The sequence below is a fragment of the Carettochelys insculpta genome, chromosome 29 (assembly GCF_033958435.1).
Source record: "Carettochelys insculpta isolate YL-2023 chromosome 29, ASM3395843v1, whole genome shotgun sequence".
NCBI classification, from domain to species: Eukaryota; Metazoa; Chordata; order Testudines; family Carettochelyidae; genus Carettochelys; species Carettochelys insculpta.
Window position 1 is genome coordinate 393,868 of NC_134165.1, and position 24,286 is coordinate 418,153.

At 49.9% G+C, this 24,286-nt stretch overlaps 3 protein-coding genes across 11 annotated transcripts in view; 1 reads left to right on the forward strand and 2 right to left on the reverse strand.

Moving 5' to 3' along the window:
• The window catches only part of ATP13A1 (ATPase 13A1), a 34,300-nt gene extending 29,566 nt beyond the window's left edge, over positions 1 to 4,734 (reverse strand). For 2 of the 3 annotated variants that reach the window (XR_012642830.1, XM_074980337.1), the window contains exon 1: positions 4,360 to 4,734. Coding sequence is in view for 1 of the 3 variants with exons in the window: in XM_074980337.1 (XP_074836438.1) it covers positions 4,360 to 4,734 (375 nt within the window). In the remaining 2 variants the exon portion in view is untranslated. The remainder of the gene's footprint in view (positions 1 to 4,359) is intronic. The other variant, XM_074980338.1, reaches the window with a different exon arrangement.
• Positions 4,735 to 4,837: 103 nt separating this feature from the next.
• CHCHD5 (coiled-coil-helix-coiled-coil-helix domain containing 5) lies at positions 4,838 to 11,731 on the forward strand. 7 transcript variants are annotated; one of them, XR_012642801.1, is made up of 5 exons: positions 4,838 to 4,934; positions 5,908 to 6,048; positions 6,533 to 6,665; positions 7,308 to 7,841; positions 11,600 to 11,731. XR_012642801.1 is itself a non-coding variant. In XM_074980093.1 (4 exons), the coding sequence occupies exons 1-3, from the start codon at positions 4,895 to 4,897 to the stop codon at positions 6,681 to 6,683; spliced, it is 321 nt and encodes a 106-aa protein (XP_074836194.1). In that variant the 5' UTR covers positions 4,880 to 4,894; the 3' UTR covers position 6,684; positions 7,308 to 7,445. The 7 variants fall into 7 exon arrangements, 1 of the variants encoding a protein (XP_074836194.1); XR_012642804.1 differs by having other exon boundaries at positions 4,845 to 4,934; positions 5,912 to 6,048; XR_012642799.1 differs by having other exon boundaries at positions 4,878 to 4,955; positions 11,600 to 11,722.
• Positions 11,732 to 16,429: 4,698 nt separating this feature from the next.
• LOC142003136 (LIM homeobox transcription factor 1-alpha-like) overlaps positions 16,430 to 24,286 on the reverse strand; it is a 61,646-nt gene continuing 53,789 nt past the window's right edge. Inside the window, exons 3-9 of the mRNA XM_074979835.1 lie at positions 24,049 to 24,281; positions 23,179 to 23,336; positions 22,179 to 22,256; positions 21,730 to 21,785; positions 21,619 to 21,641; positions 20,527 to 20,685; positions 16,430 to 16,661 (exon numbers count right to left, since the gene is read on the reverse strand). Of these exons, the coding sequence (XP_074835936.1) occupies positions 16,507 to 16,661; positions 20,527 to 20,685; positions 21,619 to 21,641; positions 21,730 to 21,785; positions 22,179 to 22,256; positions 23,179 to 23,336; positions 24,049 to 24,281 (862 nt within the window). The 3' untranslated portion in view covers positions 16,430 to 16,506. The remainder of the gene's footprint in view (positions 16,662 to 20,526; positions 20,686 to 21,618; positions 21,642 to 21,729; positions 21,786 to 22,178; positions 22,257 to 23,178; positions 23,337 to 24,048; positions 24,282 to 24,286) is intronic.

Sequence of the window (24,286 nt, forward strand, 5' to 3'; positions counted from 1 at the left end):
ATTGTCTCAGCTGATATTCAGCAATATTGGAAGAGCATGTGAATAGACAAAAATCTAATACTAAAAGGTATCTAATAATATAAGCTCTAAGATGCTGCTTTCCACATTACAGTGAGCTTCAGATTTTAGGTCTGAACACATCAGAACACTCTGTCCCCTGACATGGGGAAAAAATCTCAAACTCTGCCATGTCACATCTCAAATTAATCAAAGGTTAGCAGACTAACACCCTGAATGGACAACTGAGACAACCCACTCACATTACAATGAAATCATTGAGCATGCTCTACTTTCAGTTTCATTCTTGCAGTTTAACTGACACTATCAGATTCTGTGGCAAAAGGTTTTGTTTTTTTTTAAATAAATAAAAAGAACCAAGAGAAGGAATATTTAACCCTTTTATTCTTCCCATTTTCCTCTGGACCAAGTTGCACAGTTTGACCAAAACTTTGGACCTTTTAGTCTAACAAGATCTCACCATCGAAAAACAGCAACCAAAATGACATGAAAGGGAAAGCACAAAGGGCAGAAGAATCTTCAGTGCCATCGAGGAATATTGCTGCAACATGACTGGGTGGGAGACATCAGTGACTGAGTCATATAAGTCAAAGGTGGAAGCCCACAGTACTCCCAGTCAAGACCTGCCATGCATGAGGGCCGCTCTGGTTAGGCTAGAGGGCTCCCAACCACAGCAGGTCCCACAGGGCTGGAGAAGCCCCCTGTCAGTGGAAGGTGGGGGAATGCTCCAGTCCCTACCATTAAGGATGAGGCTTACCACTCAGCCATTAACATCTCTACAGGATATAGTTACAGACCTAGGACAACTACTCTGAAGACTAGTTAATGAAGCTGTACTTGATGTTTCTTGCCAAGACAACTTGCAGTTAGACATGCAACTGCTTCTACAATGAAGCTACTACAGCCATGGTGTCCAACATGCTAGCCACCAGCTACATGTGGCTATTTGACTGGTTGAGTGTGGCTAGTTGGCTTGGACACTAAATATATTCTCAGAATAAAGTGGTTAGTCCTCTAGAGCAGTAGCCACTATACTGCTTCAGGACTCATTGGACACCAAAGCTATACAGGCAGTTTACAGGAATTGACATGAAGTGAGATAAACAAACCAATCCAGTTACCACCATACCTCTCATTTCCCAGCAGCAGGTGGAACAAATAAAATTGGCAAAGAAAGCTAAGCTGCACTCAGGGCATTTCACTGATTATAAAGCAACTCCTTTTGTGCTAAAATAGTTATCACACATGCAAGCAGGGCCAGCTCAGCCATACGCACTTAAATAAAAGCAGACCAGCTTGGCTAGTCAAGGTTCAATGGAGGGACATTTCTGTACAAGAAAGTTTCATAATCCCAATAATCACCTTCCTGTTTTGTTTCACTTTCTGTCTAAAAATGCAGCACGGTGTTGCTATATGGTTATTAAACCACTGCCCTCTCACACAGTAAATGAGTATCCATGTATGCTCAGCTGCCTCTGACCTGGGAATCTGGGAAGCAATCCTCCTGGATAGTTATTGATATTCATGGTGACCCTTCAATAAGTGGTATCATCCATTATTGTTACTTTACACATCTATAGTTTCCTCCTCTCAGAGATTCTTTACACACAGCACAAAAATATTAGAGCACTGTTGAAGTTGGAAGCGGCAGAGAGCTCATTAGCAGCAAAGGAAGGGGAAATATCCAAGCTCAAGACACTAGAGCAGCCTCCCAATATTCTGTAGAGAGCCAAATGGATATTCCAATGCCCCCACAAGACAAGAGAGACCAAAGGGGGCCTGGTCTTACACAGAGCCTTGAAGACAGTGGGCAGATCCATTCCAGAGTAAGAAAACTAAAGGCAAGTAAGGAGGGAGATGATAATAGAAGATAATAAGAATGGACTGGGTCAGTCTGGGTAGTTCAGTATCCTGCTTTCCAAAAGAGATCTATACCAGATGCCTCAGAAGAAATGAAGAGACCCACACAGCTATCTATCAAAACAGAAAAGCAGTGAAGTAGCACTTTAAAGACTAACAAAATAATTTATTAGGTGATGAGCTTTCATTGGACAGACCCACTTCTTCTGATCTGAAGAAGTTGGCCTATCCCACAAAAGCTCATCACCTAATAAATTACTTTGTTAGTCTTTAAAGTGCTACTTGACTGCTTTTTTGTTTTGATACAATACAGACTAACATGATAATCTCTCTGTTACTATGCAGCTGTCTAGTGAGTCATCCCCCATCACCCTGTCACAGCTTCTGACCGCCAGAAAAATCAGGGACACAGATATCATGGGGGTGACCACCTTGGCTAACAGCAATTAATGGCAGAACCCTTTAAAAAGGGCTCTAGAGGAGACCCTGGCAATTACAGACCGGTACGTCTAACGTCAGTACCGGGCAAATTAGAAGACACAATAGCAAAGAATAAAATTGTCAGACACGTAGAAGAACATGATTTGTTGGGCAAAAGTCAGCATGGTTTCTGTAGAGGGAGTCGTGTCTTACCAATCTATTAGAGTTCTTTGAAGGGGTTAACAAACGTGCAGACGGGGGGATCCAGTGGACATAATATACTTAGATTTCCAGAAAGCCTTTGACAAGGTCCCTCACCACGGGCTCTTATGTAAATTAGGTGGTCAAGGGATAGGGGGAAAGATCCTTTCATGGATTGGAAACTGGTTAAAAGACAGGAAACAAAGGGTAGGAATAAATGGTAAATTTTCACAATGGAAGGGGGTAACTAGTGGCGTTCCCCAAGGGTCAGTCCTGGGACCAACCCCATTCAACTTGTTCATCAATGATCTAGAGAAAGGGGTAAGCAGTGAGGTGGCAAAGTTTGCAGATGATACCAAGCTGTTCAGAATAGTCAAAAACCAAAGTAGACTGGGGAGAACTTCAAAAAGATCTCAGCAAACTGAGTGATTGGGCAGCAAAATGGCAAATGAAATTTAATGTGGGTAAGTGTAAGGTAATGCACATTGGGAAAAATAACCCCAGTTATACATACAATGTGATGGGGGCAGATTTAGATACAACAGATCAGGAAAGGGATCTTGGAATTATAGTGGATAGTTCTCTGAAAACATCCACACAGTGTGCAGCGGCAGTCAGTAAAGCAAATAGGATGTTAGGAATTATTAAAAAAGGGATAGAAAATAAGATGAAGAATATCATACTTCCCCTTTATAAAACTACGGTACGCACACATCTTGAGTACTGCGTGCAGATGTGGTCTCCTCACCTCAAAAAAGATATACTGGCATTAGAAAAAGTTCAGAAAAGGGCAACTAAAATGATTAAGGGTTTGGAAAGGGTCCCATATGAGGAGAGGCTAGAGAGACTGGGACTTTTCAGTCTAGAAAAGACGAGATTGAGGGGCGATATGATAGAGGTATATAAAATCATGAATGGTGTGGAGGAAGTGAATATTGAAAAGTTATTTACTTGCTCCCATAATATAAGAACTAGAAGACACCAAACGAAATTAATGGGTAGCAGGTTCAAAACTAATAAAAGAAAATTTTTCTTCACACAGCACACAGTCAACCTGTGGAACTCCTTGCCAGGCCAGCACTCTAACAGAGTTTAAAATAGAGCTTGATAAATTTTTGGAGGTAAGGTCCATAAACGGCTATTAGCCAAGGGTAAAGTATGGTGCCCCTAGCCTTTAGTCAAAGGCTGGAGACAGATGGCAGGAGACAAATAGCTTGATCATTGTCTTCGGTTCACCTCCTCTGGGGCACCTGGCACTGGCCACTGTCAGCAGACAGGATACTGGGCTGGATAGACCTTTGGTCTGACCCAGTATGGCCGTTCTTATGTTAACCCTTCATTAGCTTACCCAGACTTTTTTTTTTTTTAGACTCCTGTTGTATTTTGGCCTTCACAGCCTCCCCTAGGTCATGGATTCTCAGTCTTTTACTGAGCCCTTCCTGCCCAATACGGTATAAAGCAACGCAGCCCACCCCATCCCAAGAACTGTTTTTCTGCACATAAAGGCCAGAGCTGCCCTGAGAGCATAGCAGCCAGGGCCAAGGCCCCATACAACGGTGGGCTCGCAAAGATCACTCGCTCAGGCTTCAGCTCCAGCCCCAGACAGGCCTCGGAACCTCCATTTTCAGTCCAGCCCAGCAGAGCTTTGGCTTTCCACCGTAGGCCCCAGCAAGTCTAACACCGAGCCTGCTCGGCGGCCCACGGGACCGGCTGCCCTGGGAAAGCCCAGCAAAGGAGCGGGGCTCAGCCCGCACCAGGCACCCGGGCTGCGGCACCCAGCCGGTGCATGGCGCCAGGGCCTTACCCACGGCACCCCGCGATCGCGAACGCTTCCCTGCTCGCGCCGAGCCCGGGACTCACTCTGACACAAGTGAGCGCGCAGTGCGCGTGGACGGACCACAACCCCGAGAGCGCGGTGAGCAGGTGCGCGACCCCGATGGCGGCGAGCGCCAGCAGCGCGGCCTCGGGGGGGCCGTGGCCTGAGCCTGAGCCTGAGCCTGAGCCTGAGCCTGAGCCTGCCGCCGCCGCCTCCTCCTCCTCCGCCGCCGCCGCCGCCGCCGCCGCCTCCACCCACGCGGCCCAGACCCGGGGCCCCCACAGCCACAGCCAGGCCGGGTACAGCACGGCCACGAACGGCAGCACCGTGCCGTGCAGCAGCCGGGGCCGCCGCCGGTACAGCGTGACTGCAGAGACCAGCTCGTCCACGGGGCCCGGAGCCGGAGCGGCCGCCGCCATCTTCCGGGAACTGTCTTAGCAACCCGCTGCTTCCGCTTCCGGGGGACCAGGCGCCCTGGGCCCACATTACGCGTGCGCCGCAACATGGCCGGCAGGGGCGCGCGTGCGCGGCGACCGGCCCACCTGCCTCGAGTGTCCCGGCCAGGACGAGTCTGCGCGCATGCGGACTGGGACGGGTCCTGCTGTCCGGTCGGCTGCGGGTGTGCTGTGCGCGGCGGCATGTGAGGGCGGGACCAAGGGGGGCATGGGGTGGTCCCCAGGGTGAGGTGCAAAGGTGGGGTGTTCTCCTGGGCAGTCCCTGGGGTGAGGTGCATGGGGGGTGTTGTCCAGGGCAGTCCCCGGGGTGAGGTGCAAAGAGGGGTGCTCTCCTGGGCAGTTCCAGGGTGGGAGGGGTGCAGGGCAGTCCCTGGGGTGAGGTGCATGGGGGGTGTTGTCCAGGGCAGTCCCCGGGGTGAGGTGCAAAGGGGGGTGCTCTCCTGGGCAGTTCCAGGGTGGGAGGGGTGCAGGGCAGTCCCTGGGGTGAGGTGCAAAGGGGGGTGCTCTCCTGGGCAGTCCCAGGGTGGGAGGGGTGCAGGGCAGTCCCTGGGGTGAGGTGCAAAGGGGGGTGCTCTCCTGGGCAGTTCCAGGGTGGGAGGGGTGCAGGGCAGTCCCTGGGGTGAGGTGCAAAGGGGCTTGCTCTCCTGGGAAGTCCCGGGATGGGAGGGGTGCAGGGCAGTCCCTGGGGTGAGGTGCAAAGGGGGGTGCTCTCCTGAGCAGTCCCAGGGTGGGAGGGGTGCAGGGCAGTCCCTGGGGTGAGGTGCATGGGGGGTGTTCTCCTGGGCAGTCCCAGGGTGGGAGGGGTGCAGGGCAGTCCCTGGGGTGAGGTGCAAAGGGGGTTGCTCTCCTGAGAAGTCCTGGGATGGGAGGGGTGCAGGGCAGTTCCCAGGGTGAGGTGCAAAGTGGGAATGCTCTCCTGGGCAGTCCCAGGGTGGGATGCAAGGGGGGGGCGGTCCCTGGGGTGGGAAGAGAAACAGGTCAGTCCCAGGAGTAGGAAAACGGATGGGTCAGTCACCCGAGTGGGGTGCAAAGGGGGATGCTCTTTTGAACATTCTCTGTGATGGGAGAAGGGACATGGGCATTTCCTGGGGGTGAAGAGGCCCAGCACTCTCCTCTGACTCTCTGGTCTCCTTCCAGGCAGGCTGCCCTGGAGGTGGCAGTGCGGCACTGCCGCAGCGAGATGGAGCAGTATGGGCGCTGTGTGGCTGCCAGTCCTGCCACCTGGCAGCAGGACTGTGACCAGCTCAAGCTCAACATGGCCCGCTGCACCTCCTCCCAGTGAGTGTGGCCTGCCCCTAGTTTTGTGCTCCGCGTGGCCTCTCTCCTACCTTGTCCCCACGGCTGGTCTCCTGCTCTTTGTACACATCTGACTGCCATCCCATGGTAGCTGAGCAGCTCGTGTGGGTGCATGTGTATGTCACCTGCCCTTGCAAGCCAAGGGGCCATTTTCCCCATTGTACAGCGGGGAGCAGAGGGGCAGGGAGAGGAAGTGACCTGCCCAAGGTTGCATCAGGAACTCTGTGACAGAGCAGGGTATTGAACCCTGTTCTTTGGTTGATAATCAGTGCTGTAACTGCAAGGGCAGCCTGTCCATTTGTTGTGCAGCTGATCAGTGGAATTTCACATCTGCTGCTAGGCTCATTCCTGTCTTTCCTACAGCTGCTTTTTCTAGAGATTTTAAAATGCTCTTTCTAGGCTTATTCCAGCATTTGTTTAGTCCCTGTGAGGAACTCAGAGTCTGTGTGTGCTTGCTTTGTTGCAGCCCCGTTGTGCAGAAAATCCGCCATGACTGTGCCAAGCCCTTCACTGCATTTGAACAGTGCTTGAAACAGAACCAAGCCTCAGTGACAAACTGCACGGAACATGTCAACCAGTTTCTGCTTTGCGCTGAGCAGGTGAAACTGACAACTTAAGGTGAATGAAGTGACAGCTGAAAGGTTGAAATCCGTTATTCATCTCCAGCATAGGCAGCTTTCCTGCTAGCTTCCCCATCTGCCTTCCTGCCAATAGTGCTTCCCATGCCCTAGAGATTCCTTTGAAAAGTGAGATTGCAGACCGGTGCTCATTCTTTCCTTGTCCTCTTTGCTGAGACTGACAATAAGTGCCAGTTGTAGTGGTGATTCTTGCAAGAGTGACACTTAACTGCTAGAAACCAGAGTGACCGCTTAGCTAGCTCATTTATCCTAAGATCTCCAACTGGGTAGCTGATAGTAATGACTGTCACCGTGAGCTTGAGCTGTCAGCCATGTGATGAAAACCCTGAACGCTGTTGCCAGGCCCTTGATCCATATGAACTACCTAGAGTAACGTACACATCAGGCTTCCTCAGCTTACTCTACTACTTTGAGCATTTTCTTTCAAAGAGTTTGTGCTCTGAAGGAGCAGTATCAAAATAAAATCATCTTAAGTTTGTGGAAAATCCTTGGAAGCTACAGAATTACTTATTATCAGTTGTCTGTGTAAATGCTATAGCCTCAGGACTAGAGTTTCACATATATGCATAACCATTGACGCTGACTCCTGCTGTTTTTCCACAGGGGATACTGAGAACTTTCATCTGGAGGAAGAAGACAAGTGTTCCCAGCTGTGTAGCCTCAGTATCATGGTTCCTGGAACAAAAGAGCATGATATGGGACCCCATGCTCAGGCTTTCATCCATTTCTGGCCACAGGCACTTTAACAGTTGGAGTCACAGCTGGAAGCATTCTGATGTCCTATTTGTCAGTGTGCTGTTAGTGCTGCTGTTGTATCTGCTCGTTGCACAGCCCTGAATAGCTCCATTAATTAATCAGCTACAGAAACTGTATGAAGGTGTCAGTAAAGGCTCAACTCTGCGATGAAACTGAGACCAGTGGATGAAATTGGCCCTTAACTTGTCCTGTTTACTGCAACATGTGTTCTTTCCTACTCCTTGCAATATTTGGGCACAGTATTTCTGTACCCTGATGAAATAAATTGTAAAGACTAAACAGCTGGCTCTGGCTTCCTCCTGTTGATAAGAGGAGCTGCTGTGAGGGTCTGGTGGATGGCACTGAATCCAGGAGACAACTGAAGAGAAATCAGCAATCTGTGTAGGTCCTAAATTTGAACAGTCTCAGACTATTCATTAATCCCATTACTGACAAATGTTACTGAGGGGCTATAGATTAGCATGTTTTATGTTCTGCTTTGGAGCCAGCAGAGGGAGCCTTGCCTGTAGGGATATCTGATAACTAGTGCTCCCCATGTTTGAAACTCGTTTCTATACCAGTCAGGTTTTGTAAAAAGACAACAAACAAATTCCAAAATGATGGGGAGGTATTTGATGCTCACAATATGAGAACAGTGAAAGGGAAAGAGAGGTTATGTCAAGTTAGCAGGCAGTGTAGGTCATTAGTGATACAGAACAGTGGATTCTTCTTGTGAAAGGAGTGAATTAAGGACCAGAGATTTCAAGTCCTCACTCTGCAAAGAGAGCTGCCCTGAGCATGCCTAAATCAGAGATGTAAGTGCAAGGAGCACTATGGCAGCGTACAGGAAGCTGGAACTCCTTGTTTCACTTCCCAGCACTTTTGTTTTGATTTTTCTCCTTGCATGAGTCTGAGCTGTTGTTCAGTGTGTAGGAAATGAGACTGAGTTCTGCCTCCCAGAAAAGGTGTAAGGCTTAATTTGGACTTGAAAGTGCTTTGAGATACTCAAAGGCCACAGCAAAGGACTGTTCCCTCTGATATGCTCAGGCAGATGCTGCTTCTCCAAGCTGCTGGGGACACCCAACAAGCGAGAGAGATAAGGGCCTGGACCCAGGCAGTGCAACCCTGCTTAGGGAACCGAGCTCTACAGCCTTGCACAGAAACCAGGACGGCAGATCACATATTCCTCAAGTTTAAAATTTTTTTTCTTAATCCTGCTGAGATTCTGTAGCTGCTTTAATTTGAGGCAGGCACCTTTCACAGGTGGCTCAACAAGGCCCAAAAGAGGTTTATCTCTGATGTGGTGCCTAGCGATTTCATTCTTGCTCAACATGACACATTATTCCCTGTCCGTCTTTCAGCTGAAGCAAGTGGCCAGGTTCTTGCCTTTGAGCATGTGGTGTTTGGTGAACATAATGTCCCATCTTCCAATAGCCCAGCTTGGCAGAGAGTCCCCTCTTCAGGGAGGTGGTGGCAGATTGAAGTTTGTCTGTTCCAGCTTCTAACAGCCCAAATCATGCAGCTGGCTTACGCAGTTGTGCTGCTTGCTGTAACCTCATTAGCTGCTGTCCCCAGCTACAGAGGTGGCTGCATTTCAGGAGTGGTGTGATGTGTGTGGGGGGGTCACTTATAACTATACATATTTTATAAGTAAGTGAGGCAGGGAGCATTTTTCTGCTTTCATCCCTTTCAAGTGCCAAGAGCAGCTCAAAGGAGACTCAGTTTACTTAGTGACTTGACGTGGTGGGAAAGTTGGGAGAGGAGGTGGTGGCTGAATTTAGAGGGTGCAACTACCTTTTGAGCCTCCCATTAGTCATAAGTATCTGTAGTGGAAAGAGCTTTATTAAGGCTGCTGTTATGCATGAAAGATGCTTTACATGCTGTTGAAATTGTATTGAAATGTCAGGCTATAAGCAGAAAAGCCATTTTTCATTATGCTTAGGTGCACTGGGCCTCTTATAAGCCCAGCTATGTCCCCTGCTGCTGAGCAGCCTGAACCACTCTATCGTTACTTACTCAGGCTATTGCTTTAACTACCACACTGCTAGGCGTATGTCCACGCCAGCTTGCATCTGAGCCGCTGAACCCTGACAATTAGTTACAAAAATCAGCCTGTTACTGAGCAGCAGGCTGGGTGAAATGCAGGGGCTGCTGCCTTTTGCCGGCTGTGTATTTGGGCTCTGACGCTCAAGGAGAATGATGTCTTCTGAGGAGATCATAACAAGGCAGCCGTTGGTTTTGTTCTGAATGCAGAATGTGTCGTGCCCCTTTGGGTAGACTGGATCATAAAGCCCTGTGTTGCAGTTTTGAGGGAAAAACCTGCCCTCACGGGGCAGAATGGCATAGGCAGTCTGCTTTTGAAAAGTGTTGTTTTCCCCCAAGTTACCAAGTATTTCTGAAGGCAGATTCCTGAACTAAACAAACAAATGGCCTTATCACAGTTGGCAAATGCTGTATGGAAAGGCAGGGTCTTGTGAGTGAAGATCATCCCTCGCAGTCGGTCTCCTTTCAAGTTGCACATGCACAGGGACTGCTCACTTTTTGGCCCCGAAGGCGTTTTAGTTCCATGTGTAGTATTGCAAAGTTTTAGTCTTCCTTGTGGCTTTGCAGCAGTAGGGTCTCAAATCGTTTCACAGGGTGGAGTACGGTCCTAAAAAGTTGTGTTGTTTTGTTTTGTTTGCGGGGGGAGGGGTTGTTTTTTGTTTTGTTTTGTTTTGTTTGTTTGGCTACCTCCTCTGGCCTGTGAGGGAATACAATCATGGTGCCAGCTACAGCAGTCACTGTGATGCGGATGTAACATTAGGGAAGTACCACTGGGCATCTGGTTTGCTTTAATGCAGTTGGATATACGAAGAAGCCAGCACCATGGGACCAGCAAGTGTTCTGAAACATAAGATATTGGCTCCTGCAAGAGTCAGGGTTCTGGATTACACAGGCTAGTGAAGATCTGTCTGGCAATGCAAATTCTGTACTCTTCTGGCTGCGGTTTTTGGACAGTTTGGCGATGCTTAGGACCCTTCCATGATGGTGAAAACCAGAAATTACATGTAAGAAAACAAACGTTAGAAATCCAGAAACTGCTCTCCCTCATTCCCTGTGTCTGAGGACATGGAGAATATATTGCACCAGACGTGGTGCCAGCCCAGACTTCTATAGCCAAAGACTGTCTGGGCTCTGGCACAAACTGCATCCCAAGTCAAGAAAGAATGGGCCCATACTAACAACTGCAGGAAACAGACGTTAGACATGCACCAGCACTGGGCTGAGTCATAGAAAAGTCTGTGGCAGTCAGACCTCTGCTTTCTGCACCATTGCCAAAGGCTGCAGAGGTTCAGCTAAATTGATCCCAAAGGGTCCAAATCAATATGTAAGTCTCTGTTTTCCATGGTGGGAGCGTCACAAAAATGGATTTGGAGCCATCATGTGGTGAATTGGTAATCTTACTGGTCTCATAAACTGAAAAGAGAGAGAAATAAATACTCAAACCCTGCAGAATCCACACAGGGGAGCCTAAAAAGTCCCAAGTTACTTCAGAACCTCTAGAACATTTCTGGCTGCGACACAGACCATTAGACACACTCTCACTCTGGGGGTTGGGGGATATGAGTGGGGTGTTCCCCCTTTAGTTCACACACAATCCCATCTGTGCCATTGTAGCAATGCTCCTTTGTTGGGCAGAAATGGAAGTGAAAGCTTTTATTGCTCACCTTCTAGCAGAGCCATTCTGCACTTCTCTCCAAGAATGGTCTCGGCTGCCCATCTAGCAGAGCCATTCCGCACTTTTCTCCAAGAATGGTCTCTCAGCTGCCTGTCTAGCAGAGCCATTGCACACTTCTCTCCAAGAATGGTCTCTCAGCTGCCCATCTGCATTGTTCCCCTTTCACTTGTTCCAGATTCTTGTTTCCAGTTTTGACTGATAGGTATAAGAAGGGCTTGGACATTAGGATACCTGGATTGTAGTCCCAGCTCAATCAATGATCTGCTGTGTGAGCTTGGGACTAGTCACTGCACTTCTCATATCTGAAACTCATCAAGCCTCTTTTGTCAGGAAGTAGTGAGGGTTAGCTAATTTATGCAGGGGAAGGGCTTTGAGGTCTGCAAGATGGAGAAAAACCAAAGCTCATTAGTTCACTTAATTTTTTTGCCCTTTTTTTTCACAGATCTCTTTTGATTTAGAAGTCTCTCAATCTATGAGATTACGTGTGCTGGAACTCTTGCAGCCTCGTACGTTAACTTCTGTTGAAGTCAAGTTTTCTTTCAAGTGGAACTTTAAAACCAACAAGGTGAATTACACATGAGTCTAGAATGAGGAACTAATAAAAGCATCCCTTTAATTTTTCATCCAGAAAATGCTCCAATTTTACACGCTGTTTCTCTTATTTAAAAGAGCCATAAATCAGTATGTTCCTTTGGTGTCGGCAGTCATAGGCAGAGATTTAGTACTGCTGGCAGGCCCAGGACTGACATGGGCCATGGCAAAGGGTAGGGAGCTATGCAGAATCACATTCCATTCACACACATGGTTGCTTTACTTGGCTCCCATCCAGCTGACAGCAAGTCACTGCTTGGTATGAGAGGGGCTGCCTGGACAGAGGGTCTTGTCTTGGCACCCTTGTCTTCTGGTCACCTGTCACCTTTGAAGTGTTCAGCTAAACACTCAGAAAAGAAACACACCTAAGCACAGGAGTGGAAGTCAGAAACCCCCAGGTCTTACTCCCATCAAAATCACTGGAACACTGAAGCCTTGGGCAAAGCTGATTGCCTCCCTCCTGAAAAAAAAAACATTTCTGTCTTCTGACGGGTAGACGTGAAAGGCCTTAACGGAGGTTTGCAGCCATACAGGAAAAGGGAGGCACTGCAGGGTAATGCTTACTACACATGGTGTTGAGCCTCTGGATTCTTGTCCTAGCTCTACAATGGACTGTGCTGTGGCCTGGGGAATGACTCTTGACCTCTCTATGCTGCTGTCTCCCCACATGTATCATGGAGCAACACTTCCCTGCTTGCCAGGTGTCTGAGCCTTAAGTCATTAAAGTATATGGAAGGCTCTTAGAAGCAAAGTGTTACTGCTACGTAGCAAAACGGCAGGTAAGACGGTGATAGTCCATGCCACAAAAGGAGCAAACATCAACCTAGCCATACTCAGCAACACCACACGCGGAAGCTGTGCTATGCTCCGGTGTCACAAATGCTGGAGCAGCCAGGCAGAAAGGAATACCCTGCAAGCTGACAGCAAACCAACCAAGCAAGCAGCTGCCTGAGGCATATCAAGAAGAGCACCCAGCAGTTCTGATCCACTTAGAGGCTTTTGAACAACTCAGAAGAACCACACAGTCCTGGACAGAGCTGAAACGCAGCTAGCCCCTGAGTGTCCATTAGGTGGGAATCATGCATCAGGAAAAGCCACGGCTTACCAATCTGTGTGATGCGGCCAGCAAAGAGGGCACAAGAGGGCGAGCGTTCACACTCCAGGGCCATGTCTACACTAGCCAAAAACTTCAAAATGGCCATGCAAATGGCCATTTCGAAGTTTACTAATGAAGCGCTGAAATGCATATTCAGCACCTCCTTAGCACGCGGGCAGCTGCGGCACTTCAGAATTGACGCAGCTCGCCGCTGCGTGGCTCATCCAGATGAGGCTCCTTTTCGAAAGGACCCCAGCTACTCTGAAGTCCCCTTATTCCCATCTGCTCATAGGAAGGCTCAAAGAGGGCACAAGGGGGCGAGAGCTCACACTCCAGGTGTCCTGGGATGTTTGTGCACACAAGCACACAGTTACTGCTCCTGCACCTTCACATTTACAACAGCTGGTACCCACTGGCACACACACATCAGCCAACCTTTGGTGGCTGCTGCAAAATACACTGGGATGACCTGCAGCCTCTGGATGCCCCAGAAGCCACCTGGCAGTGCTGAGGATCCCTCAGAATGCGGGATACCAGAGATGCAGCTGGACTTTGCTTGGCAATTGTGCTCATTTGTCAGACGATAGGAAGTTCAGCTGTTTGTTTGGTGCTTGCAAGCTGACTAACCACTTCTTGAGTCAGCACAAGGTTAGACTATGTCAAGGAGAAATCCTGCTTCTGCTCCTATCAGGTCAGTCTAACTAGCCAGAATATACTCCTTCCAGTCTTGCAAGTGAATCTCAGCATCATTTCTGAAGCTCAGGTCATTGTCATCTCTGACTCCCCTCTACCAGAGGTCCAGCACCTAGAATAGTTCTTCACATCGCTGACCAATGTCTCATTTGTTCATATGGGGAATTCAGTTCCTCTTGCAGCTACTGATAACTGACTCTTGGTGTTGGATTTGCTGGTTCTTTATCAAAGTAAGAATAGCTGATAGTACTTAGTTCCTTGCTTCTAGCTCCAGGATGTCTGGTCCCAGGAAAAAATGAGGTTCTGATTGAATGTCACCTTGAAGAACTCAGCCAAATCCCTATGGGGTTGCCCAGAAACTAACTAGATGGCCAGGTTTACTTAGATCTAGTCTAAGCGGAGCAAAGGTGCAGGTTGTCTGTTCTTAGGAAAGCTTTAGACTCCAACTTTAAGTCTGTTTTTATTTCCAAATGTACATGCAAAATCACTGGCACATTACAGCACTGGATCACAACAGGAGCAGGGGTAGGATTTCAGGGGTGAAAGTGCCTCCAGCACTTGGAGGAAACATCAATCTGCACATGGTTCACTGAAACATTCGCTTAAAACTTAAATTGCGACCATTTCCAGCACAAAAGCCACTGAAAGAAAGAAAGAAAACCAGTGCCATGAGTTACTTCATGTCTTATGGGTGGAGGGACATGCAACGGGGATGGGGGGACTAGGTGCAACAACTCAGGTGGGAAGGAGCAGAAAAAAACCCACTTTCATGGAACTCTCTCGTGTGGATGGACTAACTCACAAATTGCCAGTTCGCCAGGAGAGGATGCGCCCCAGAAGTGAAATATTGAAATGTCTGCAAACTATTTACACAATTGCCTGAAAGGCAAAAATTATCCACTATTAATGCCTGAGGGAGACAAAAAACGTATAGTTTTGTAAACAGAGGGGCCAGGGACTGCCAGTGGCATGTGGCACTTTTATACGTCTGTACTAATGGGGGAATCATGGGTGGTGTGAGCTGTATTCAGGCTCTGGTTCAGTCATGCACCAGTTCTATGCCCAGTCCCATGAGCTCCCTAGACTAGATGGGGAGCTCCTGACAGACAGCAATACATATCAGGAACAGGTCTCCTGTGTTCTCAAATCATAGGATTAGTAATGTATCGGAGGGGTAGCCATGTTAGTCTGGATCTGTAACAGCAACGAAGGGTCCTGTGGCACCTTATAGACTAACAGAAAAGTTTTGAGCATGAGCTTTCATGAGCACAGACTCACTTCATCAGATGCTGGATTAGTAATGTTCACACGTGGTCCCCCCACAGCCACAGCTCCGTTTGAGAAGGGGTGGCATAACTTTGAAACCAGATTGGCATGGCCGAGGAACTTAGAACCCAATTCAGCACTATGTACAGGAGCATCAGTGAGCTAGGGTCTCTGACAGCCACAGCACAAACTCAGTTGGTGGATTTGCAACTCTAGGGATCAGGGTTTAAATGTCCTGCTTGTGCCGAGCTATCATTTTCCATTGGAGAGGGAAGGCAAATTCTGGAGGCCCTTACTCTGTCCATAAGTCTATGTAAAAGGGGGCTGACAGGGAACCATCTGCCACTTCTCATGGTGCCAGCTGTCTGTACAACATCTGAAACATAAAATACTGGGTGAGTGAGCAAAGAATTTTCTTCTTAACAATCTGATTTAAATTTCCACTCACTCTCTTCTGCCACTGTCTGTTGCATCTTTTATAAACCTTCCGTGCCATAACTCTGAACCTGCCTACCAATTTCTAGCCCGAAACTGCCCCCCCACAGCCAGCTTGTCAGAGGTCCCTGCTTAGAGAAGGGTTGCGCCTTCCCATCCACAGAGGAGGTGCTCTGCCTCGCAGAGGCATCTGGGCATCTGTTGCCTTCAGCACCAAGAACAAACTCGGTCTGTTGGAGTGGAAGTGACTTGGCACTGGGCACATTCCAAGATAACTCAATCAGTCTCTTCCCTCTCCTCATGTATTTGAGGGAAGCAATTGCTGGTAAGATCCCAGTGTACCAAGGGGAGAAATCCTCTTGAGATGGAAACCAGGTAGGGCGAGGTTTCAGTGAGAATGTTTTTAAATAGTATTAGTTCACACCATCAGTTTTAAAAGAACCAAACAGCCATTGTTGCAGACAGCACCTGCAGTCCTATAGCTGTGAGAAGGAGATATTCATTATACTTTAAATGGCTGGAGTGGGCTTCCTTTTGAAGGGAGGGATGGGGAGGCTGATAGGCCATTCAAGATGTGTTACTCTATTCAGGGACGTGTGCTTGGTTTCTGTGCATCACAACAAAGACCAAATAATCTTTTGTTCCTGGCGGGAAATAGCCAATCAAAGCCCTTTCCCTTGGAGGCCAACCAGTCTTGTATTTTTCCATGGTGCCAGCCGTTAAAAAGCCTAATTCAACCCCATGGAAGGCAGCTTCCAAACTGGCCAGGATATCAAACAGAAGCATCTTCAGTCATTGGCCTTCCCTACAGAAAATGACAAAGGCCCAGGAGCGGGCAGGCTGGTGAAATCCCTCGCAGTGGGACCCCCAAGGCATCACCCACAAACCTTACGGTTTCAATAAATGCAGCCAACAGAGGAGATGCTGTTCACAAGCCTGACTCTTGGCACCTTGGCCCATCTCGTGACAAATGTAATGCTCTAAAGCAAACACTGGACAAACTATGACAGTTACAGCTACACAACATTATGTCACCCATCTACTGGTGGCTAGAGAAAGGGAGGGGAGAGGCAATGCAGCTGAGTCCTCTGGGCTGTGGTAGGTCCTTATGAACTAGTGCTGGTGTGCTTGGCAAACCAGCCACCTCTTCCATTTGTAAGGTTCAAAGAATTTCTCTGAAGGGTTGTTTTTCCTCCCCACTCCTCATTCTGAATTCAGAGCAAGGTCTGTCCAAGATGCTTCCCAAATAACCGGGACCAAGTCCACGGTCAGGAGGTGAAGTAGGAGCTCTGCATGGAGTACAGCCGGTCGATGGGGTTACCCACTCGGGCTTGGAGGAGGCTGGCTTCGGCGGTTGACAGCAGGCAGTCTCCCAAGTGGCTGATACTGTCGCTGTCCATGTCATGGAAAACACCTTCTGAGTCTAAGGGAGGAAGGGAAGCAGGAGAAAGCCCTGAGCACGTCCCGCAGGGTTCCTGCACCGCCCTGCCTGACACTGTGCACGATCAGGGTAGATCTTCATGTCAGGGACATTTACCCTGGGCAGAGTCCAACATGAGGCATGGACACCTCCCTGCCCCACTGCCCTGTGTGGGGCATGGCACAAGTGGCACCAACAACCCCCACGGGCCCCAGGCAAGGGGGTGGGAGGCCCAGCTCTGTGCTGAAAGGCTGGGGCCAAAAGTGGAAGGGGTGTGGCCAAGACCAGTCAGCCCTCAGCGCAACCCAGGCTGCCACATTGCCCCCCATTCCCGCAGCCGTGCGCAGCAGGGGCGTGCTGCTGCAGCATTTCGACAGGCCTGGGGCTCCCACCACCCCCGCTGCCCACGCTCCCTGGTTGGCGGGCCTGCCCGCCATCCTCAGGGCTGCCAGCCCTCCCGGTTTGGCCAGGAGTCTCCCAGACTCAGTCTCAGTCTCCTGGAGGCTCCTGAAGTGACACTGGAAGATTGGTCACTAACAGTTCAGCCGCACCGTGAGCTAAGGCCAGCTCCCTGCCTGCCCTCGCCCCACACCGCTCCTGGAACCGGCTGGCCTGTTCCTGCAGCCTCTGGGCAGGGGCCTCCAGGCACTGCGCTTCCCCGAGCGGTGACTCTGCAGGCCCATTGACCAGGAATTGCGGCCAGTGGAAGCTGTGGTAGCAGTGCCTGCTGGCAGAGGCAGCATGCACAGCCACCTGCCCCCCCACCTGGAGGCTGCAGGGACGTGCTGGCCTGGGCAGGCAGGGAGCTGGCCTTAGCCCACCATTCTGTTGACTGGACTGGGAGCTGCCCAAGGTAAGTGGCGCCCTGCTGGAGCCTGCGTCTTGACCTCCTCCCACGCTCCAATCCACTGCCCCAGCTCTGAGCCTGCACCCAGAGGCCACAACCAGCACCTAACAACAAAGTAGGAAGCTGGAGCCGCAGATGGGGCTGGGACCGGGCGTGTGACTCACTGCGAGCCCCAGGCGCCTCCCACGCCAGGAAGAGGTGGAATCCAGGCCGAGGTGGAAGCTGCCCTGCCTCAGCCTCTCCATGTCCTGCAGGCTTCTCTTGTGCTACGCACCCACCTGCCACTAGCAGCCATAGGCGACTGTGGCAGCTCCAGCTGTTTGCTGTCTGTAATATCAGAGTCGCTCAGCAGACTTCTAAAATGGTGCCACTGCTGGCCCAGCCGGCCAGATAAAAAGGCGCCAGGGGCCAGATTCTGGCCTGCGTGCCATAAATTGGACACCCCGATCTAGATCATCCCTGACAGGTGTTTGTCTAACCTGCTCTTAAATATCTCCAAAGATGGAAATTCTACAAAATCCTGAAGCAATTTATTCTAGTGCTTAACCACTCGACAAGAAGTTTTTTCTAATACCCAACCTAAACCTCTCTCACTGCAAATTAAGCCTATTGCTTTTTGTCTTATTATCAGAGGTTAAGGAAAATAATTTTTCTCCCTCTTCCTTGTAAAAACGTTTCAGGTACTTCAAACCTGTTATCATGTCCCCTCTTAGTCTTCTCTTTTCCTGACTAAACAAACCCCTTTACTTCAATCTTCCCTCACAGGTCTTTTTTTTCAGACTTTTAATAATTTTTGTTGCTCTTCTCTAGGCCTTCTCCAATTTGCCCATTTCTGTCCTACAATGTGATGCCCAGAACTGGACACAGTACTCCATCTGAAGAATGACTTCTCATGTCTCGCTTACAACACTTCTGTGAACACATCCCAGAGTGTTGTTAGCCTTGTCTGCTACAGTATCACAATATTGACTCATATTGTGGTCCGCTATGACCCCTAGACCCCATTCTGCAGTACTCCTTCCTAGACGGCCGTTTCCATTTTGTGTGTGTGAAACTGATTGTTCCTTCCTACATGGAATACGTTACATCTGTTCTTGCTGAATTTTATTCTCTCAGGCCATTTCTCCTGTTTGTCTAGACCATTTTGAATTACAATCCTATCCTTCAAAGCACTGGTAACCCCTCCCAGCTTGGTATCATCTGCAGATTTTATAAGTGTACTCTCTATTTATATTTACATCTAAATCCTTGATGAAGATATTGAACAGAACCAGTCCCAAATCTGACCCCTATGGAGCCACACTTGTGCTGCTCTTCCAACATAACTATACCAATTGATAACTATTCCCTAGGAACAGTTATTCAACCAGTTATTCACCCACCTTATAGTAACCCCAGCTAGATTTTATCTCCCTAGTTTATTAATGAGACGGTCATGTGAGACTGTATCAAATGCTTTGTTAATGTCTAGGTATAGCACATCTACTGCATCCCCCTTATCCTCAAGGTTTGTTAATCTGTCCAAGAAAGCTCTCAGGTTGGTTTGCCATGATTTGTGCTTTGCAAATCAATGATGACTGTTACTTATCACCTTATCATCTTCTAGATGTTTGCAAATAGATTCCTTAAGTATTTGCTCCTTCATCTTTCCTGGCAGAGAAGTTAAGATGACTGGCCTGTAGTTTCCTAGGCCGTCCTTATTTCTCTTTTTATAGATGGGCACTACATTTGCTCTTTTCCAGTCTTGTGGAAACTCTCTCATCTTCCATGACTTTTCAAAGGTCATAGCTATTGGCTCAGATATTGTCTCAGATAGCCCCCTGAGTACAGTAGGATGCATTTCATCAGTAGGGTGACTGTCCATCTCAGTTTTGGCGCGACAGTCCCGTATTTGGGATGCTAGGGTAGCGACCCGATTTATTTTCTCAAAGGAGCTAACTGCCCCTTATTTTCCTGCAGCTGCTGCCTGCCTCCCCCGGCTCCCCCACGGTGGCGCGGATGCCCCCCCAGCTTCCCATGGCTGGGGGAACCGGACCTGGCCACGGCTACCCCACCCCACCAGCTTTCCCCAGCTGGGGAAGCCAAGAGCTGGACCCGCGCTCCCCGCCTTCCCCAGGCTGCTGTGGCACGGCTGTCCCCGAACTTTCCCCCATGGGGGGAGCCAGGAGGCAGACCCACACCATGGCTGCCCTCCCACTACCTTCCCTTGGCTGGGGGAGCTGGGAGCCAGAGTGGCAGTGCAGTGCCGTATGTAGATGTAAATATAAATAGAGTGTACACATAAAATCTGCAGATGATACCAAGCTGGGAGGGGTTACCAGTGGCCCCCCAGCTGGCGGAAGCCAGGAGCTTCACTGGGAGGGTGACAGTCCTCAAAAGGCAGCCACCGCTTGACTCCCAGGTAGGGTGACCATCTGTCCCATTTTTGGCATCATTCCCCTTGGCCCACATCTGGGCGGGAGAGATATGGTCACCCTGTTCATCAGGCCCTGGGACTAAAGACATCTAATTTGGCAAAGTAACTTTTAACTTGTTCTTCAAATCTTCAAAGCAGGTTTGAAGTGGCACTTGAATGGGACCTAAGTCTTGTGATGTGCCCTTCCCAGAGAGAGCTAGGCCTTATGCTAGCCTTGACATCCACCATATAGCCTCTGCCTGGCCTCACCCCCACCACTGAGAAAACGTGAGAGCCCTAGACCTGAAAGGGGTGGCTCTGTGAGATGCTCTGGGTGTGACCTGTCCCATCCGGCTGGGCTATTTATCCTTATCCTGGGAGACCCCCTCCTTCCTGGGCACCTTCCCAGGTGGCTTTGAACCAAATAGGCATAAGGCACAATCTACCTCCTTAAATACATCATTACCTTAATAGCTGCCACCTCCTGCCTGGTGTCATGCTCAGCACTGGCTGTGATGAGCATGTGTCAGACAGTAATAACAGTGGGACTGGGACCTACCACACCACACTGCAGGTTGAGCACACCTCTGGTGCTGAGTCACATCAGCCCCCTCGCATCCACTTACCGTAGGGATGCAAATGGTCTCCTGGCAGCTGGGGCGGCGTGAGCCCTTGTCTGTACAAGTCTGTGCTGTAGCTGTTCTGATCCAGTGGCAGCAGCTGCTGCTGGGGAATCCTGGGATATGAAACCATAAGCCCATCTAGTCCATGAACACTTGCTCCATCTACAGAGGAGTCAATGGCACAGGTGAAAGCAGTGGGTACAGAATGAGAACAGAGTAAAATCTATCTGGATACTAAGCTGTTGTGCATTGTACTGCAGTATTGCTTACAGGTCCCCCATGAGATCACTTCGATTGTACAGGGCCTGAAAATTACATGTGGCTCTCCATAAACATTCAATAAAAGTCCGTTACTTTGGATCAGTGTCTGTGTTTTGCCAGCAGAGCGTGGCTCTGTTCTGCTTGTGACAAGATTTTTATGACACATCCATACTGTCAAGCAAGTGAGTCTACCTCTGTTGGGTTCTCGGCACTATCATTAAGGTGCCGTATAGGGCTGTTTGTACGGGAGCATGGACACTTAGTTCTAGAGGAAGAGGTCAAAGACCATACATTAAAAATTGGTTTGGTATGTAAATGCTAAATTGAAGAGAATCCCAATTCACCAGTTAGTAAAATAACTGAGCTCCTGTGGCACAGCCAGAAATGTCTGACATTAAGTGTATTGAAGCATGCAGAGGTCAGAGTTCATGATTTTCACTCTCCCAAAAGCTCCTTCCTTACAGCTGGAGACTAAAAGAGATTGCAGATCTTGGTGACACCCTCTGAACTAGATGCTATTTTCATAATCATACATCTTTTGGGGCAGAGAGCAGGGAAGTGTTTTCCCCAGATCTCAAAGGGACTCTAAAAGAGCAGGACTGACACTTTGGAATTTCAAGTCCTAGTCTGGGGCTTTACGTGTTGCACCAGTTTTTCCTCCAACAGTCTCCGGGAGCTAATTGAAACTTTTCCCCTCACTTCCTCTCCCCAAAGCTGTGCCAGTGCACCTCAGTACTGCCTTACAGCACCCCTGCTGTTTCAGCCATGGATTGCACAACCACAGAGCTCTGCGGAGCCCCCTGAGTCCCAGATAGCTGGTCGCCAACCTGCTACTGCTGACAGCTGATCCCAAGGCTCTGCCACACCTCACCTTCACTGTCATCATTGCTCTGTCTGCTGCTGCGGCCGGTCCCACGGCCGGTCCCTAAACGTGGGTTACCCAGCTGCTCCTGCTCCTGCTGTTGTTGCTGTTGCTGCTGCCTGCGAGCAATCTTCTTCATCTGTCAGGAGAAGCAAGCAAGGCCCTGAGTTTGCATTAAGGGTCTTGCTGGGGAAATGCTCTGCAGTAAACTCCCTGCTGAGCAGTGCTGATGTTATGCAGACACTAGACCTGAAGCAGAACCTCATTAGGGTTTTATATTGCCCCAGCAGGCCCTGGGAAACAGGATATCAGAAGGTAGTGCACACTAGCTGTGCCCTCAATCCAACCCCCTATGTGCCACAGTTGGGTGGGGTCAGGGTCTTTCCACCAGCAGCTGGGGAGGCCCCTGTTTAGGGCAATTCTCAGAGAGCTTTTTCTGCCCATTACATGGCCAGAGCTGTAAAAAGAGCCCCAGTGCAACTGAGAATCAGGACCACTGATCTTAGTTTCAAAAAGAGAAGCAGGCACTCACCTTGGCTCTTTGATTCTGGAACCAGACCTGTACTACCCGGACTGTCAGGCCTGTCTCAGCTGCGAGGGTCTCTCTCACCTATCCGCAAAGGGGAAACAAGTTGGAAAAGGTGGGTTAGAGCATTGTTGGAAAATAGAAATTGGAAAATGACCAACCCAGCTGATGTTTAGAGTAGTGTCCATAACACTGTATACCCAAGAGGCCCCTTCCCTCTCCAGACCCTTCCTAGATATTCACATCTGTCTACGGTGCTGCCTACAAGGAGTTGCGCTGACTTGTACATAAAGTGCCTTTCGCAATGTCTGTCCTTTTGTCCGTCCCAGGGTTGTAAGCTCGTCCAGAAGCCATCCCTTTTTGAGAGTTTAGAAAAATGCCTGGCACAGAAAATCTTCTAGTAGGAGGAGCCTCTCGCTGCCCTCACAGGGTGCAATCCCATCTCCTGTTTATCACTTCGCTCCTGTCATTACTCGGGGTGCACACCATGAGGGAGGGAGGCGGCCTGGCTTTCTGTTCCTCTGCACAGTATTACAAACCCGACCCACTCTAGAGGAGAAGGAGAACAGCAGAAGCTGCTGTCCGTGAAACAGCTCAAAGTGAGCCCAACCCACCTTGTGCCATCGCTCACACCAGCGGCATGTGAGTGTGCAGTGCTCCCAGGTCAGAAGGCATTGCCTTTGCCTGGGTGTAAATGACAGCACAAGATGGGGGAGGGGCAGTGGGACATCTGGCCCAGTGTGCGAAAACAAGCTGGCTGCCAAGCTGTGCTGAGGCTTAAAGCTGCTGTGGACAGGAAGAAAGTCATCACAGAGCCGCAGTATGGGTGCCGTCCTTCCGCTGGGCGGGAGGCACCTCAGAAGGGAACTGGTCTCTCCCGGGAGACGTCGTGCTCCGCTGGAATCGCCTGTTCTGCAGCTCAGCTGGGAGTGGGCTCTGAGGCCATTGGACACCAGGGCTCTGGGTTCGGGGCCAGGCAGACAAGCAGCTCTCTCCTGCACTCTACCTTTCTGCAGGGTTTGGAAGAAACCTCAAAAGAGGCCTTGAAAGCCCGTCGCTGCTGAGTGGTGAGGATGGTGCGTGGGCGCTTGGAGCGCTTGTGGTCCTTGCCTTCCTCGCTGCCTCTGCCGTGGGAGTGGCTGCCATCCTCATCCTCGCTTTTCACTGGAGGGGGAATTGTTAGCCATTACTGCCACTGGCAAAAGACCTGGGCCCTCTGACGCAGCTGCTCTTAGCTAGGAAACTCCCTCCCACCATGGCCGTAAAGGTTCCTGTCCTGAGATACAGTGCACAGGATTGTGTAGCCCAGTACCTGCCCACCCGAGGAGACCCTACAGGGCAGAGCGCTGGTCCCTCTCACCGTTCACTCCCACCTGGCCTCACTGGATCGGTGTTCCCTGTAAGCTGAGCACTTGTGCAGGTGCCCAGGAAAGACTCAGCTGCCACCCAGCAGATTAGCTGAGCACCCCCAGCCAGCGGCCTATGTTTCTACTGGTGGGGCACATCTGAACATGCCTTGGGGCACAGAACAAAATGTATTCTGCCCACGGATGGATAAAATTAGAGGAGACCCTGCTCTGGATCGGAAAAGGGTCTAGCCCAAGATGCTGGTTCAGACTGCAGTCAGGGGATAGATGCTTCAGAGGACAGAGACTGGATCCCTCCAGGGGCATCCCACATCTCCCAATCTGACAGCCTCTTCTCCAGGGAGCAGACAGTATCCGTGCACACCCTACAATAGCAATGCTGTGAACCCCAGTGCTGAGGGGTTTGGTCTCCTGAACACCTTGTCCCTCTAAATCCCAGCTCCAAGAGGGGTTCCACTTGCCACCATCCCTGTTGGCCCCAAGGGTATTAGTTCCTCATGGCCCCTCACCAGACTCAGTGGGTGCAGGGCTGATGGCACTCAGCATCTCCTTCTCCTTCTCATAGTCACTGCGGCACAACAGCTGCCCCTCCTTGAGCACAAACTCATCCCCACGCTGCAGCCGCCGCTCGCACTCACAACAGAAGAAGCAATGGACATGGTAGACGTTCTCCAGCACACGCATGATGAATTCAGAGGGGGCGATCGCCTTCAGGCAGCTGCTGCACTTGGTCTGGAAAAGCCTGCA